The sequence below is a fragment of the Lepidochelys kempii genome, chromosome 4 (genome assembly GCF_965140285.1).
Source record: "Lepidochelys kempii isolate rLepKem1 chromosome 4, rLepKem1.hap1, whole genome shotgun sequence".
NCBI lineage: Eukaryota > Metazoa > Chordata > Testudines > Cheloniidae > Lepidochelys > Lepidochelys kempii.
In genome coordinates, this window is record NC_136383.1 from 118630950 (window position 1) to 118649754 (window position 18805).

Below are 18805 nucleotides of genomic sequence, written 5' to 3' on the forward strand. Positions count from 1 at the left end.
AAAGTCATCTTCTTCTCTCACTCCTCCAGTCATGTTAGCTCCTCCTGAACTTCCATTGATTTCCCATCTCCTAACACACAAAATTCAAATGCCTCATCTTGAGACACAAAATCACATCTATTCTTGCATCCATCTACTTCTCTGCTCTTACTTACCTCTTCCCAGGCCTCTTGCCTTTTCTCCTTACTGTTGGATTTTTCCCTTATTTACATCAATGCATATCAGGAATAACTTCATGGATGTCTATACAGCTACATCAGGGTAAAACTGATGTGAGATGAGAATCAGATTAGTCACATCTCCCATTCCCAGTTTTGTTCCCCCTGTGTCTGGTACCAGTCTCACAGTTTATCTGAAAATCACTTTATCTTTTCTCCTTTAAATTTGTGCGTAAACCCCACATCTCTAAGTAATCCCTCCTCCCACATTCTGATCAATAGTAGCGCTCAGAAACACCCTCTTTTGCACTGTTGTCCTATGTTTCATCCTGCGTTTGCTTTTCTCACTTTATTTAGATTCTAATCACTTGGGGCAAGGAACATGTCTTATCTGTGTTCTGTAAAGCATTGTGTATGTTTATGACACATTATAAACATTTTACTATAATAATGCTCTTAAGACTTCTGCTGAAGGGCTGCTAATAGCTATGACAACAATTTAAGGGGTTTTAGAACTTTTCACTAATGGATACCCTTTCAAACTCTTTATTCCTGTACTCTTTAGTAATTTATTTCTCCTCCCCCTCTATCCCTGTTAATTGGATTGGCAGCATAACCATTCTCAGGCTGTGTCAGGGAAGGCAAATATGATGTTCGTCATGGGTTATGGTGAACTACCAGATGTTGCATACCCATCCTCTTGCTTATTTATTAATAGTGCTGGCAATTTAAGACAGCAGAGTTCCATTAATGGGATTCTAAAAAAAAAAAGCTACTTCGGATTCAATACAAGTTTTACTTGCAATGCTTTGGAGAATGGCTTTCAGATCAACCACATGTGGGAGGTTTTATCTACAACAGAGACTCAACCACTGGTTCATTTGTTTTGGCAGATGTCTCCGTGACATTTTAAAAATAATTTGGAGTGGTGAATTTGATTCAACGAGACATTGAGGTTAACTCCTTTTATATACAAAAATGTTTTTGTCTAGCTTTTCATTATATATACTTTTCAAAGAGGTGCTCGCTGTGCAGTGTAATCACTCCTATATGTAGTCACCTCTTCTTCTGCACCTAGTCAACTCTTGTTACTTCTATGTAAAGAAATAGAAAAGTAATAAAGTTGTTTGTTACATATTTACTCAGATGTCATTCCCTCCTGCCACCTATCTGTTTTTGGAAGCTCTTCTCAGAATTCCTTCTAGGTTGTCAGTGTTTTTCCATTAATAAGGTGACCAGAACTGAATACAAGATGCCCGGTGGTTATTGCAACCAAGTTCGTGGAAAGGGGTAATAATCTCTCTCCCCTGATATGATGCTTCTGTGTATGCAGCCCAAAATTGCATTGGCCTTTTTGCTGCCATATCCTATTGCAAACACAGGTCCAATTTTCTGTCCACTATTACTGTCTATTTCAGCATTGCTACTTCCTGATTTCTTCCTCTGATTGAGTATTTGTGTATTGGACTATTTTCCTCAAGATGTATTAGCCTGCATGTTTCCCTGCAGAGGATGGAGAGAGGAAACAGGGAGTCCAGTAAAGAGACTATTGCAATAAGCAAAGCATGAAATTATTGAGGAATGAATGCAGAATGTTGTTGTTATTATTTAATATGTATATTACAATAACACTCAGTGGCCCTGCTGGGCTCAGTGCTCTGCAAACACATAGGAAGACATGGTCTCTGCCACAAAGAGTTTTTCTCATTCTCTAGGTCCTTTTGTAATATATCTCTGTCCTATTTGGTGGTTGCATTTCATCCTATTTTAGATCTTAAGAAGAGTTCATGGACTTTTGTCTATTTCTTGTAATTCACAAGTAATTCACATTCTGTGTCCTCTCAGTCTTAGGCATCTCTGCTGCAAATGTGAATATTGGTGGAGGTTTTGTGATGCAGAAACCTGTTGACTAGTAATTGGTTTAAGAACTCCAACTCATTTCTAATAAGAAACAAAAGCACCTCCTTCAGGCATTAATAAGTGGTTTGGATTCCAAATTCTAGGTGAAAATTCTATATCCCATAATCTGAGAGAGATAGGATATAGTAGATTTCCTAGTACCTAGGCTGAGAGAGCTCAGAGTCAGGGATCTTTAAGGTGTATCTGTTTTCTCTGGCACTTGACTCTCATGACTAGTTTGTTTTTTGTCATGTAGGCACAATAGTATCTTTTTTTTAATTGCCAATTATGATTCATCTTGTATCTTATTTCTTTTTCTGCAGGATTTACAGATTATCAGTACAGATGAAAACCAAGTATTTGTGGCTGTTCAAGAATGGTACCAGACAGACTCGTATAACCTGTACCAGTCTGACCCACAGGGTGTATACTACTCCATTTTACTAGAGAACGTCAGGAGCACTAAGCAGCCAGAAGAGAATGTCCTGATAGATATTCTGGAGGTAGGGTGCTGTGCAAATATTAGAACTTTGTTGCTTTCTGTCTCTTCCCTTGTCTCTCCTACATTATGTTGTCAGCAACTCTAATTATGAATGTAATTAATTTTATAGTGATAACATTCTCCCCAATTTTCTAGAGTGATGAGAAGGGAGTATTGTATTACTCTAATTCTCCCTCTCTATCCTCTTCCTCCTAAAGTGTTGGTCGTTTTATAAAGACACAGTTTCCACGGATGTGCAGGAACAAGTTTAGTATTTTTCACTTTCTTCAAATATTGGGTCTGGTGTTATTTCAAGTACTGAAGAGTCAAGCAGTAAGATTCAGTTAGCACTAGTTTATTGTGGAAGGAGGAATATAAACAGCTATGAAACTGTCTTATGTAACAAAATTTAGCTTCTAGGCAATACAACAATACTCTTTTTGGCCTTACATTTGTTTTATAGTTTGTCCGCATTTCAGATGCTGGCTGCTTTGTCTGAGAAACCGATGAATGTAATTATCAGATACTATGTAAGTCCATTCATTGAATTTTGCTTACATACTTTTTTTTTTTTAACCAGCAAGCTCTTTAGCCAATAGGGTCTCAGACCAATAGCAATTGTACGAACCTAGTACTGGGTCTTTAACATGTTGACCTCGACAAATGAAGAGCCAACAACATTAGATTTGAGTCAGACCACAAATCCTCTTGCTTTCTGTAGGTATTTTTCCCTAGAGGCGCTGCTGTGAGAGGAGCCATCTTTGCAAATACTCAACTCTGTATTTTAAACCTGCAGCAGTTGGCTAAAGAAAAAAGGAAAAATAGCAGTTTAGGGAAAAATTGCCATCAGTTCTCTTGTTCAGAAAGAAGGTAATGACAACACTTTAATTTAATAGTCTGCTTCCTCTGGAGCTTTAAAAAATATTCTTACTAAATGCACAAGACTTCTTTGCAAAGGATTCGCAATACTCCTTAGCCTGGCAAGTAGGGTTAGGAAGGAGTTAAATGATTCTCTCTAGTATTGTAATTGGAGGGGGGAAATGATGGCTTGCTCCAAATTTTTCTAATCTCCTCCACCTTTATATAACTCCCTCTTTTTCAATAGACTGCAGTGGGACAAAGAGGTGTGACATAATTACCACCCTCCCAATTCAAGCACTGATGACTGTAGGGGGGTTCTGCAGGGAACGGAGGGTATGGGAAAAGGCCACCTTCTTCCTCTTGAGTAATCCCATGTGCTGATTTTAATGACAAAATATGTTTTTGCTGCTTTTTTGCTCCTGTTAGCTAGGCAGAGCCAGCACAGCTAAGAGGAAAGAAGCTGGGTTCTCGTCTCCTCCGGCATCTTCTAGAGCATGGGTTCTCAACTGGAGGCCACAAAGAGGTGTTAAGGGGTCACAACCACTCTGCTGTTCCCTTATTACTAAGGAATTGCCAGTATAGAAAAGGTTTGGGGCTACTGATCTTGAGTATTGTTTACTAAAGTCCGTTCAGTTTCACCTGTGCAAGCCCACTGAGGTTCAGGAGTTGCAAAAGTGTCACTGGGGCAATATCTCTATTATTGGTGATGCACAAAAAGAAGAGATCCTAGATTATTTGCAAATTCCAGATTTAGTCTGTAGAGCTGGCTTTAAAAATTACTTATAATGGAGCATATTTAATAAGGAATGATTGAGACACAATAAACATGGAACCTTACAATGCCATTCTTACGTAGTCAATTTTCAGAAAAGAGCTGCACTGTACATGGACAAATTTCTCTGCCTACATGTAGAAAGTTTAAAACTTGCAGATCATTTCTGCAATATGGTGAAATACAATTAGTGTTTGTTTTCTCTACTAGAATGTGATGAGCAATAATATCTACAAGGGTTTTTTTGTGTTGACTTAGTTACACTGTGCAAAGTAGTTAATAAAAATAAGGCTTTAGGGATTGCTCGGCAGTTGTGATTTTGAGTTTTTTTCTGACTTGGGATATCTTGCAGAGTGTTTCAATAGAAGTGTCTTGGAAAAAAAATCTTCAACTCGAAACACAGACAACCCTCAATGGATTAAGAATTTCTCTTTCAACTAATGTATAATTCTGCTTGAAATTTGCACAGTTTGTCTTGATTATCTTCCACTGGCCTCATTTCATCCTTTACATGTGCATCTGCTTTATAGTCTTTTAGAGATTTTCCCCTGTCTGCATTCATTTTCCTTTATATCCTTTATCTCTTTTGTACAGTACATCTTTTCTTCTCTTGTTGCATATGTGCGCAGGGACTAACCTCTAAAATATATGTTGAAAAGAAAGAAAGAAGCAGTGAGCATCGATTCAAAGTCAGTATGGTCTTGAAATACTGTACCAAATGCTGTCAAAGTGAACCAGCCGCAAGCTTAGCATAGAGATCACTGCAAAACAAGCATGTTGATATCACGTTTCATGAAAAGAGTGGGAATACTCATAAGTAAAGGTCACAGCACTGGACACTTGATTTACAGCATACTCCTATTGTGCTAGCAATTGCTTATTTAATATCCCAAACTGCAGGCCTTACTCATACATTTATTCCCCAATCATGAGACTTGGCCCCATTGATTTCAGCTGAGTGCTTGTAATATTTGCACAATTGTCCATCAGGTGGTAACTACACACACTGTATGTTGCAAATGCTGAGGCACCCTCTGTATGCTCCCCCTTCATAGTAAAATGGCACAGAAAAGTTCTGCAATAGTTACTACAGAACAGATCTATGGTAGTTAGTACGTATCATACGGTCTAGCCATAAAAAGAGAATGACTGCCGAACAATAGGAGCTGTTGGCTGCTGAGTGCTGTTGAAAATGTGCTGCTTCACCTAGATGCCTGAACAGGAGCTGAACTCTCTTGAAAACATGGTCATTTATTTAGGTTCCTCTATGGGAGCTGCTAGGCCCTGAGAGCTTGAAAATCAGGCCTCATATGACTCCCATCACCAAACTATCTGAGCATTTTACAATCTTTTTATGTATTTATCCTCACAACATCCTTGCTAGGAGAGGAAGGACAAATATCCCCATTTTACAGATGTGGAACTGAGACACAGAGAGAGAGAGCCTAAGTGACTGGCCCCTAGCAGGTCTGTAGCAAAGCAGGGCATTGAACCCACATCTCTCAATTCTCATGCTAACACTTTAGCCGCTGGGTGATCTTTCCTGTCTGTGGGCTTTGGATCAATCCTGGGTAGTCTATCACCATGCAAATTATCAGTAATAAAATAATAATTAGTATCAAATCTATACCATGTTAACAGGTCTGCTGTCCCATAAGTCTGCAGGCAGAGCTCTCATTAATGTTAATATCAGAGGGAGTTTGGAATGAGGGCAAATATACTCGTAAATATTACAGATTGAGAGGGATGAAAGAGTATGCAGAATAACAATCTCAGTGAAAACTAGCCATTCCTGATTGTACCAAGAGCTGATGACACTTATTCAAGTACAAAGCTGTAATAAATCCTCAGGTTATGTTAAGCATCCACATGTCTGCTGGAGAGTGGGAGAGAACATTTGGGCCTGAATACAGGGAATGGCATTTAATCTGGCAAAGTGTTTTTCTTCTTGATGAAAACTTTAAAGAGTGTGATCCCAAAATCACAGGGCAAGCTCTCAGTTTTAAAAGTCTCTCTTGCCACACACAGGAACTCTCCTTGCATCGCTTCTTCTTCTTCCTTTAGCACATCTGTGTCCCTCCATACACCCTACTCCCCAAAAAGTAACATTCTGGTCCTGTTGTACTTCCATTAGATTCTGGGCCAGGTTCCTCTGAGAAGGTTCTGAGAGCATAGATACCAGAAGGGATCATTATGATCATCTGGTCTGACCTCCTATATACCACAGGTCATAGAACTTCCCCAAAATAAGTCCTAGAGCAGATCTTTTAGAGAAACATCCAATCTTGATTTTAAAATTGTCAGTGACGGAGAATCCCAACCCTTGATAAATTGTTTCAGAAGCTAATTATTCTCACTTTAAAATGTGCACTTTATTTCCAGTCTGAGTTTGTCTACGTGTTATACTTTTCTCTGCTACACTGAAATGCTCATTATTAAATATTTATTCCCCACATGGGTACGTAATCAAGTCACCCCTTAATCTTCTCTTTGTTAAGATAAATAGATTGAGCTCTTTGAGCTCTGTAAGGCATGTTTTCTAATACTTTAATTATGCTCATGGCTCTTCTCTGAACCTCTCCAATTATCAACATTTTTCTTGCGTAGCTGACACAAGAAAGGGACACACTATTCCAGCAGCCATCACAGTGCCAAATATACAGTAAAAATAACCTCTCTACTCCTACTCAAGATTCTCTTGCTCATGCATCCCAGGATGGCATTAGCTCTTTTTGGTCACGGTGTCAGACCGGGAGCATCTATTCAGCTGATTATTCACTACAACCCTCATATCTTTTTCAGAGTTGCTGCTGCCCAGGATAGAATTCCCCATGGCATACTTTCCTTTTTCCTAGATGTATACGTTTACATTTAGCCGTATTAACATACGTATTGTTTGCTTCCGCCCAGTGATCCAAATCACTCTGATTCAGTAACCGCTCCTCTTCATTATTTACCACTCCCCCAATTTTTGTGTCAGCTGCAAACTTTATCAGTAATGTTTTTATGTTTTCTTCCAGATCATTGATAAAATTGTTAAATAGCATAGGGCCAAGAATTGACTCCTGCCAGACCCTATTGAAAACACACCCACTCTATAATGATTCCATGTTTACAATTACATTTCATATAATTGTATTTTATATCGTTCTAGATTTTTTTTATCAAAATATCATGCAGTACCAAGTCAAATGCCTTACAGAAATCTAAGTACCAGTATATTATGTCAACACATTACCATTATCAACTAAACTTGTAATCTCCTAAAAAAAAGTATCAAGTTAGTTTGAGAGGCTCTGTTTTCCATAAATCCATGTTGTTGCATTAATTACAATACCCTTCTTTAATTCTTTATTAATCAAATCTCTTATCAGCCCCTCCATTTTCTTACCTGGGATCAGTGTCAAGCTAACAGACCTGTAATGACCTGTGCCATCCCATTTACCCTTTTTAAAAATTGGCACAACATTAGCTTTCTTCCAGTCTTCTGGAAGTTCTCCAGTACTGCAAGACTTACTTAAAATCAACATTAATAGTCCAGCAAGCTCATTAGCTAGCTCTTTTAAAACTCTTGAATGTAAGTTATCCAGACCTGCTGATAGAAAAATGTCTGATTTTAGTAGCTGCTGTTTAACATCCTCCTGAGATACTAGTGGAGGGTTGTCAACATCACATGATGAGACCATATCATCTGTTTTCCTCCAAATACAGAACAGAAATATTTATTGAATACTTCTGCCTTTTTTGCATTATTAACGATAATTCTATCATTTCCACCAGTACCATAGTTAAGATTTGTTTTGTTCCTAATACATTTAAAAACTCCTTATTTTCCTTAATTCTGCTGGCCATAGATTTCTCCTTGTGTCCGTAGGCTTCCCCTAGCAATTTTCTGCAATTCCTAACTTCTGATTTATATTCATTACTATCAACTTTCCCTTTCTTTTGTTAAATATTGTTTTTTTGTTTTGTTTTGTTTTAAACTGCTGTTGCTTCCCTGCTAAATCAATTTGGGTTTTTTAACCAGTATGGCCTTCTTTCCTGATTGTGGGATTGTGTCAGAAATCAATGGTTCAGGAGCCAGATTAGTGATCAGCATTACCCAAAAGAGCCACAGTAGTTTGCTGCACATTGATCTCTTTCTTTCTTTTCCTTTTACTATGAATTTTTATTGGAAAAGTTTTCATAGACATTTTAAAAGAACAAAAGACAAATATAAAATCCAAGAAATTAAATGAACATAGCTCTGTTCATCTAGCTTGCCCCCATAGTCTTTAATTATAGTACCCAATCACCCTCACTTCCTATTGAAGGATGGAGCACATAATAACTAAACTAAACAAATGTCTAGGGTCAGCCCTGAGCTGGAGCAAAATAGCATAGCTGTATTTATTTGGCTGGCTTTTAGTCATACCCCATCAACTCCACACAGGGGGACATTAAGGACTACCACATGCACTGACCTCTGAGAATCATGGTTGCTCTATGTGTAGCTGAAATGGACATGAATGTTCTTCTCCCTTCTTAAGCTCCATACATTTATTACGTTTGTAATGTATTTGCTATTTAACTTGCACAGAATTTTTTTGGAGTGTTTTGGTTATTCAATAACATTTTATTGTCTGGAAAATAATTCATCTTCATTAGTTCCCAATATATCCTGCAGAATGCCTAGCAGTACTGAAAGCACCCACTTACTTCTTGTTGTACAGTGTGGCACATCTCATAGAATCAGTGACAAACACAGTGTAATAATCATAAATGTACACCAAGCACAACACAATTCCTAACAGGCCCCAAAATAGCAGAACCAGGTTGAGCACAGTATACCACAGTGCTTTACTGTGGCTCACTGTCCAAGTGCCCTTTCAAAGCCTTCTTGAGCTGTACAGTCTGTGTTGAGCTCTTCAAATAGCCTTTGGTAGTGGCTGTTCAAACTCAGCAGACAGCTGCTCCACCTCTGTGCTCAACCCCCACAGCAACTTTTCCCCCCTTGCTTCACAAATATTATGCAGGACACAACCGATGGCTATAGCCATTGGGATGTTTTTTTCACGCAGGTCCAATCTAGTGAGTAGACAATGTCAGCATCCCTTCAGTCTGCCAACAGCACATTCAGCTGCTTTTATGCACCTGCTGAATTTGTAATTGAATATTTTCTTGATGGTGTTGAGGTGACCAGTGTATGGCTTCGTGAGCCAGGGGAGCAAGGGGTAGGCTGGATCCCCCAGGACCACTATTGGCATTTCCACATCATCAGTGGTAATCTGCTGATCAGGAAAGAAGGTCCCTATTTGTAGCTTTCTGAACAGTCCTGTGTTCTTAAAGATGTGCGTGTCATGCACCTTCCCTGACCAGCCAACGCTGATGTCGGTGAAGCATCCCCAGTGTTCCACAAACACTTGCAAAACCATAGAAAAGTAGACTTTTCTGTTGATGTACTCTGTGGCAAGTTGGTTTTTGGGGATATGCATGCCATCTATTGCCCCACCATATTTCAAGAATCCCATAGCTGCAAATCCCTCTACTATCTCCTGCACATTCCTGAGAGTCTCAGTCTCACGTAGCAGGAGACAATTAATGGCCCTGCACACCTGCATGAAAACAGCCTCCACAGTGGATTTTACAATTCCAAAATGTTATCCCACTGATCAGTAAGCAATCTGGTGTTGCAAGCTTCCACAGTGCAATTGCCACTTGTTTCTGTGCTGTCAGTGCAGCTGTGATTCTGGGCTCTGGCACTGAAGGGCTGGGACAAGCTTGGTATACAAATTTTTTATGCCTTGCACATCTGAAAGTTCTGCAGCCACTGCTTGCCATCCCAAGACTGCATTGCAATGCGATCCCATCACTCAGTGCTCATTCCTCAGGCCCAGAAGTGAGGCTCCACCATCTGCAGCTGCTCTGTGAATACCACCAACAAACTTGAATTGGTTCTTGCTATGTCCTGCAGCAGTCTGTCCTCTACAAAATCATCACAGTTCTTGCTGAATCAGTTCTTCTTGTGGCTCTGCAAATACCAGAGGATCATGCATCCTGTGCTTGCAATGCTCATGACAGTAGTACAGAGCTGTGCAGGCTCTATGCTTCTGTCGGAGATGGCAGACAGAGCGAAGGGCAGTGCAGGTTTGTGAAATTTTGGGAAAATTATGGGAGATAGATGACATTATTGGATGGACAAAGTTGCGTGCTGGGAAGTTGACCCCTTGCTCTCAGTCACCCCTGCGTGATTTGTTCTGCCCCACCATGGATTGCCAAAACTTCCCAAAAGAGAGTGCACTGGATGGTGCTGAGTTGCACATTGGGATACTCGCCCATAGTGCACTGCAGTGTGCATTGGCACAACCACTGCTGGTGAGTATGCACAGTGACGACTCAAGGAGCCACGTGTGCCAGCAATATAGTAACTGTGGCAGCTTCATGCCAACGTAACTTGCATTGGCAAGAGTTTGTAGTATAGACATGCCCTTAATGTCTTGAAATATGTTCAGAAACCAAAAGCACCAAGTGTTGCAGTTTTTTTAAATGTCCACTCTCTTCCCTTTTTAAGAGTAAGTAAGTATCTGGAATATTGAGTTTGTAAGGAACTTCTAAACCAGGAATGATCTATGCTGAAGAAGTGTTTGCAGGCTGGTCATTAACCCTCTTAATTTTATGCTCCAGGTCAGAGGCGTTAAAGGAGTCTTTTTGGCCAATCAAAAAATCGATGGGAAAGTTACAACTCTAATAACCTACAACAAAGGCCGTGACTGGGACTATCTGACCCCTCCAATCTCTGATATGAATGGTAAACCAACTAACTGCAAACCTGTAAGTGGTTCCTTTTAATGACTCCTATGTTTTGTCCAGTGTGCACAAGAACTATTCATAGAATATGCTGATATATAAATAAGTGAACAGTAGTTAAATCATCTCAAGCACCTAGTACCAAGCTATATTCTCCTCTAATTTACACTGGATGTAGATGTATGTATTCTCTATAATCGTGCACCTTCACAAGTTATTGGGCCAAATTAATCTCTGTTTGTTCCATCTGCAGCATCGCACCTTCTTATGTTAGGGCTTAATTTGACTTGTATGGGACAAGTGTGCTCTAATTTGCCTACCATGCATCCTGATCCAAGGCAATCAGTCATTTATTATTAATTATTTTACACAGCAAGGAGCTTGTCTGGGAATAAGAGCACTTCATCAATAGGATTAAAAATATGAATACCTTTTATTTCTGTTTTTGCATTGTATTATTTTATCTTAAAATACAATTACCCTATTATGGGTGAGGGGGGAGTTACACAGTTGCCTGGAAATGTAAATCAAATAGCTGTCAAAACCCCTTTTCTTTTTGTGAATGGACGTTATTACAGTTTACGTGTCACAGCTACCCACAACATTTTGGATTTTTTGTTGAGACAGCACTGTCAAGCAGATCCCCTGTGTCTTTCTCCCAGGCTCTCTGCTCCACTGGACTCTTAGATCTCTGCATTGGGGGCAAAATATACGTCTGTAGTCAGGGGGACAGACTAATGTTTATCCCTCTCTGCATAGTAGGAATAAAAGACTGAGACTGAGGGAGATGTTGACTCACTTCAGAAGACTGAACTACAGCAATACATGGTTCATGCTACAGGGCTTGATCCAAAGCCCACTGAAATCAGTGGAAGACTCCCATTGACTTCAATGGGCTTTGAATCAGGGTCTCAGTCCTCACTTAGGGTGTGATCTTGCTCCCATTAACTTTAGTGGGAGGACTATTGAGCTCCATGTACTACTGTGGAAAGAGCAGAAAGCAGTAAGTTAATTAACCAGAGATACGATCAAGCTCACTCCAAAAACATCATTTAAAAATATTTTTCATATCATGATTTTTTTTCATGACAGAAGATGTTTCACTAGAAATAGTTGTTTTTAATCTAATTCTCTTTTAGCTGATAAATGCATAAAGGCAGACCAGGGATGATGATAACCAACAACAACAAATAAATCTTTGGTGCGTTTTATTGCTTCTTCAAAAGATCCAAGCAGTCACTCTGTCACAAAGTTATTTTGTGCTATAATTTCACACTGTCTCTGTCTGAATTGCAGACCTTGTTTTAAGGCCACAGAAATATACAGAGCCAGGGTAATTGGTTCCCACTAGATACATCACACTAATATTTTATTCTGGACCTTGCCTTGTGAAATTCAGTCACTTCCCCGTTTTTGTAAGGCAGTTCTCACTGCATGCTAGTTTCTGATTGTGCATTAATTACCAAAGTAGCAGAACTGCTGTTAACAGCTTGTAAAATACTGTGTTCTTCCTCTTATCCTTAAAGCCTGATTGCCATCTTCATCTCCATCTCCGCTGGGCGGACAATCCATATGTGTCAGGAACAGTCCATACCAAGGACACTGCACCTGGGCTCATAATGGGCGCAGGTAAATGCACAAAATTGCTTTTTTTCCCCAAAACGTTGTTTCTTGTGAATCACATTTAGTCTTATGAAGAATAATATATTGACTGTATTATAAACATTGCCCTAGTGCGCTTGCGACTGAATACCACTGATTTTAGGGAATTTGACTGGTCAAATGTGATTGGTCAAATTGTTGAAATGGAGGTTATCAACCTTTCTGCTGGGTAGCCTGCAGGGATTGGAAAGAATTATTTATCCCAAGATGTCACAAGTGAACAGGTGCATTGTGTGTATCTAACTATCTATCCGTCATTTATGGTCCCCATTACCATAGTGTCTGAGTCCCTCACAATCTTTATTCTAGCAGCCCTGTATTTATTCTAACAGCTCTGTGAAGTAGGGAAGTGCTATCATCCCTATTTTCCATGCAGGGGAGTGAGGCACAGAGAGTCTAAGTGACTTGCCCAAGGTCACACAGGAAGTCTATGCTGGAGCAGGGAATTGACTCTAGGTCTTCCAAGTCTTTGGCAATTGTCCTAACCACTGGTCTAGCCTACTCTCTTCATATTTATATGGTGAAATGTTTCATCTTGTTTTGCAGGATCGTGTACTAGCCTCTGAGACCATTGTTGTAATCTAGTATGGCAAATCTTTTTTTTTCTTTACACTTAATGCACATATAATTATCTTACAGTATTTATTAACTTCTTTATCCATGACAAGGCAGGTATGAGAGATAAGGTGAAAGTAGCTATTGCAGCAGCGTGTTGGAGTCAGGTTTGGATTCTCTGTCATGCCACGTGTACTCGTATTGCATCAGAGCAGTGGTCCCCAAACTTTTTACCTTGTGACCCACCTTACCCCTGTCTGCACCCTTCCCACGGAGCCAGAAGTGGGGCCATAGGTCCAGGGGGCCGATGCTGGGGCCACAGCTTGGGGTAGGAGCATGCAGCTGCAGCCGGGGGCGGGGCCCCAGGCATGGGGCAGGCAACCAGGGCCTGGACCAAGTGTGGAGCTGGGCACCATTCCCTCCCTGGCCCCTTTGGCGGCTGGTCCAGGCCCCAGCTGCGCCCCCTGAATGTTACTCCACATCCCCCTAGGGGGGCGCTCCCCACAGATTGAAGACCTCTGCATTAGAGAGAAGTGACTAACTACCTGTAACATATAAAATCCCCATAGATATGCTGGCCAGTCAATATAAAAAATGTCCATATAAATCTGCTTTGTTTTTTTACCTTTGTCACTCAACAATTCAGTTCCTCTGAATATCATGTTTCTTCTTCTTCAAGTTATTGAGACATCAGGTTTGAGCTACAACATCAGCTTATCAGTTTATTTAGGTTTTATTTTCTTATTTTTGTGTCTCACGTTACATTTAAATTAAACACACACGTGCGCACACACACAGCTGCTCTGTTTGGAAAAAATATATTTTCTCATCGTTATTGGATGTTCTGTCTCAGTTTATACCAGTGGAAGGTTTGACACCATCAGTTTCTTTGATAAACTCTGGCAGATGGCATACACCTTCCAAAAACAAAATGTAATTGCTAATTATTGTTTAAATTGTTCTGTGGCTACTGAGGTGAAAACCGTGGTGAAATCCTACCCCACTGAAGTCAATTGGAGTTTTTCCATTGACTTATGAAGCCAAGATTTCACCCAATGTCTTTAAACTTCACTTTTCTATAAAATATCCAAATTAGGTATTTTTAAGTTACATGCATGTATCTTGGCATTTTTTAAAAGAAAAACAACTTCCTTTGTGGGCAGACATTATAGAAAAGTATCATAAATCTATTCTATTGTATTCTGTTCTTTTATATGTATGATGCTCTCATCACCGTAGTATCTGAGCACCTTCCAGCAGTGCATGAAGCAGTGTGACCAATATTGGTTACATGTGGTTCATTTTTTCTCTCAGCCTCTCCCTCTCTGTGTGCACTGTTGTGTTTGGATTTGGTAGGGTTGTTTTTGTTTATTTTTAAAAGGTGGGTTTATATAAGGAAAGGCTAAAGAAGTGTGCCTTGCCCTTGCAGTAGAAGGTGGTGAGGCTAGTCTGAGAGCAGCCCCTGAGAAAGCTCTGTCTCCTGCAGGGATGAGCTGTATTCTTGTGTTAAAAAGTTCTCTTGTGCCTGAGGAGTACAGTTGTCAATCACAGTCCTCATCAAGGCATTTTAGGCAATCTTTTAGATCTCCTGGGCTCAAGCCTGTGAGAACTTTGAAGATATGGACCAAGACCGTGAACTAGACTTGATTGTTCAAATTAAAATGCTAGTTCAAAAACTAGTTCAAATTAAAATGCTTTCCAAACTATGGGGCTATCCCTAATAACCCTTACCCACGGGAGTAGTCCTTACTCCAAGGAGTAGTCCCACCGAAGTCTGTAGGGCTATTCTTGTGAATAAGGACTTTTCCATGGTTAGCAGTTTGGAAGAGTTGGCTCTAAGTGCACACAGGAGTCAATCCGCAGCTGAAATACAGCTGTCTGTGGCAGCACAAGGGAGCAACCAGGTACACAGCTGGCAGACATCTCTCTACAAAACAACATGTGGTGGGAGAGGAGGAAAGTTTGGCCAAGAACACTGGGGCAGACCTATATGCTGACAGAATATGCCATGGAATCATTGATGTCCAAGTCAACCAGGGAGAAAATCTTGGCTTTTGAGGCCTCTTCTGAAAGCCCCCTTACCCAGCAAACTACTTGCACCAGGGAAGAGGAAAGGCCAAGTCAAATAACATGTATTACCTTGGTGTCGAGTCTTTCAAACCTGGTGCACGTAAGTGATGAAATGAGAGGTGTTCAGTCTTATCTGTCAAACTTGGTACAATAAACACACACTTCTCACCAGACATTCTTTACACCCAGAGACAGCCTATATTTCCTTTGGGGCCTGGTCAGAATTGATGAACATATGCAAATCAGTAGGGGTAGTGAGTGTTTCAACATGTATGAGAATCAGTGCCTTTGGGCCACATCATGCTCTGAATGAAATAAATGGGAATTTTACCATTATATTCAATGAGAGAAGGAGTAGAATGTTGGTGTGCAAATCACAGGGCTCAGGATATTAAACTGTACATTTATTTTAATTTCAAATAATTATAATTAAATAGAGAACAGCATTAATACCTAGAGTGCTTGGGACAGAGACATTAATAGGATGTTAACATTGCATCTTTTAAGCCCCAGCATTTGTAATTTACAGAATGAAAATTCTACTTTATTAAAATTTCATAAATAGTTCTGAGAAATAAATATTGTTAGTATTTAAATGTATGTAAATTGTGCAGACACAATATTAAATTTAATAGCGGCACATTAAAACATTATTTTAAATAACTAGTCTTCTCCCTTTAAGGAATGTAATAGGATTTTACATTTACATTTGATTTTACTGCATTTTAATCTCAGCAAAAGCTTCTATGGTATAAGCTATTCAACATGGGCCAATTGATGTGTAAATTTTTACGTTCAGCCTCAAACCTGTAAAGGATTCTTCTGTGAAAAATGCTAAGAGAAGAGTAAATTTTCAGATTCCAGTTTACTGACTTTCTGTTCTTAGCCTCTTTTCCAGTTAATAAATCAAGCAAATAGTACATATTGCACTCTTGAACAAATTGCAGAGGTTAATTAAAATATATATTGAGTACTTCAGCAGCTGTACAGAATGGTTAAATTACTCTTTGTCACCTCTGGCCCAGATGTGCTGTATATGTTTTATTAAAGTTCATGTCTTCATGCATGGAGATTGTATGTTATGACACCATTGCAGTACAGGAAAAAAGAACAGGCAGATGTTTGACTTTTACTAACACACACAGATTCTGGGGAACCCTCAGGGTTCTCCAGATTTTCTTGCCCCGCACCCTCCCATTATAAAACAATAACTTCAAATTGCCAGACAAACACCACTTGGCTGGGGCAGGGCCATTTGACCAAAAAATAGTTTTGCCTTATTGCTCTATGATGTGACTATTAGTTTTGAAATAAAAAACTATTGGCTGGCTAGCCGTTGCTTGAAGCAAATCACATGATTATGTGAGCTAACAATGTGTTAGACATTACAGAAACATCTGGAAGAGGATATGCATGACATTATGTGAAATTTGGGGGGGAATACCCCATATTTGAAGAATTTAAACCTATCCCATTCTGGGTTGCATTTGGGTACCCATTTCTTTGCATTGAAGCATGTCTTCCATAATGTAGACAAGAAAAAGATTTGAAAATTAATTAATTAAATAAATGATTACATAACACATGATAATGAATGGAAAATGTATTACTGAAAAAAGTTAAAACGGCATGAAAATAAAATAAACAAAAAGGTCACACACTGACTTGGGTCATAGAAGGGGTGTCAACAATGCTCTGAGTAACACTAAGTTTTAAATTGTGTAAGAAGAACAGAAACTAAAATTGAGGGAATTCACTTGAAGTAATTCAAGATAGTGGGCAGGACTATTGGTATACCTTTTTGATTGGCTGAGAAAGATTCACATGATCTTATAATGACAGGTTTCAGAGTAGCAGCCGTGTTAGTCTGTATCCACAAAAAGAACAGGAGTACTTGTGGCACCTTAAAGACTAACAATTTATTAGAGCATAAGCTTTCATGAGCTACAGCTCACTGTATCAGATGCATAGAATGGAACACATAGTAAGATATATACATACAGATAAGTTGGAAGTTACCATACAAACTGAGAGGCTAATTAGTTAAGATGAGCTATTATCAGCAGAAGAAAAAAACTTTTGTAGCGATAATCAAGATGGCCCATTTAGACAGTTGACAAGAAGGTGTGAGGATACTTAGTTTAAGGAAGGTTTCAGAGTAACAGCCTTTTGTAGTCGTAAACATCCATTTTTTCATGCTTTGTGTGTATAAAAGATCTTCTATACTTTCCACAGTATGCATCCGATGAAGTGAGCTGTAGCTCACGAAAGCTTATGCTCAAATAAATTGGTTAGTCTCTAAGATGCCACAAGTACTCCTTTTCTTTTAGCTTAAGGAAGTAGATTCAATATGTGTAATGACCCAGCCGCTCCCAGTCTCTATTCAAACCCAAGTTAATGATATCTAGTTTGCATATTAATTCAAGCTCAGCAGTTTCTTGTTGGAGTCTCTTTTTGAAGCTTTTCTGTTGCAAAATTGCCACCCTTAAATCTTTTACTGAGTGGCCACAGAGCTTGAAATATTCTCCTGCTGGTTTTTGAATGTTATGATTCCTGATGTCAGATTTGTGTCCATTTATTCTTTTGCATAGAGACTGTCCGGTTTGGCCAATGTACATGGCAGAGGGGCATTGCTGGCACATGATGGCATATATCACATTGGTAGATGTGCAGGTGAACGAGCCCCTGATGGCATGGCTAATGTGATTAGGTCCTGTGATGGTGTCACTTGAATAAATATGTGGACAGAGTTGGCATCGGGCTTTGTTGCAAGGATAGGTTCCTGATTTAGTGGGTTTTTTTGTGTGGTATGTGGTTTCTGGTGAGTATTTGCTTCAGGTTGGGGGGCTGTCTGTAAGCGAGGACTGGCCTGTCACACCAGGGCTGTGGAAGACCAAGTTTGAATTCTTGCTGAGGAGCACAGATTTGATCCCAGGTCTCCCCTTTCCCAGAGAGTGCCCTAATCACCAGGCAATTCTGGCCTGGGTCTCTCGCCATCTCTCCTGTTGATGTTGTGCCACTTTGTATAAAATACTTGAATAGCGGGTCTCCTGTGTCCCCAGTGAGTGCACTAACCAATGGCCTAAAAGTTATGACACAATTAGCACTATATCTTTTGGTTATTTTGCAAATCTAGGCCTTAAAAATGCCCAGAAATAAATATTTTTTGACCCAAAACAGACTTTTTGATTTGCCAAAATTTTTCACCAATTTTTGGGTTCCGGTCAAACTGAATTTTTTTTATTTGTTTTTCTTTTTGATAATGGCCACCAAACTGAAAAATGAGTTATTCTCCCAGCTCTACTTATTACCTCATGTAAGGGTAGGTGTTCCAAGCCAGTATAAAGGGCAGTGTGAAAGAAAGCATGGAGATGAGAAAAGAAGACAGACTGGTGACGCTGAGATGCTGGCAGAGTGAAGTGAGTGGGGGCTATGGGAGAAGAGGGAAAATCAGAAGCTATGATACGAAACAGTACCATGAAGCTAGAGCAGGGGTTCTCAACCTTTCTCTTTCTGAACACTCCTTCCCCAAACATGCTATAAAAGCTTCACGTACCACCA

At 39.6% G+C, this 18805-nt stretch overlaps 1 protein-coding gene across 1 annotated transcript in view; it reads left to right on the forward strand.

The window, feature by feature from the left end:
* The window catches only part of SORCS2 (sortilin related VPS10 domain containing receptor 2), an 843800-nt gene that overhangs the window by 739181 nt on the left and 85814 nt on the right, over positions 1-18805 (forward strand). The window contains exons 9-11 of the mRNA XM_073342594.2: positions 2381-2560; positions 10835-10981; positions 12484-12586. Coding sequence (XP_073198695.1) covers positions 2381-2560; positions 10835-10981; positions 12484-12586 — 430 coding nt within the window. The remainder of the gene's footprint in view (positions 1-2380; positions 2561-10834; positions 10982-12483; positions 12587-18805) is intronic.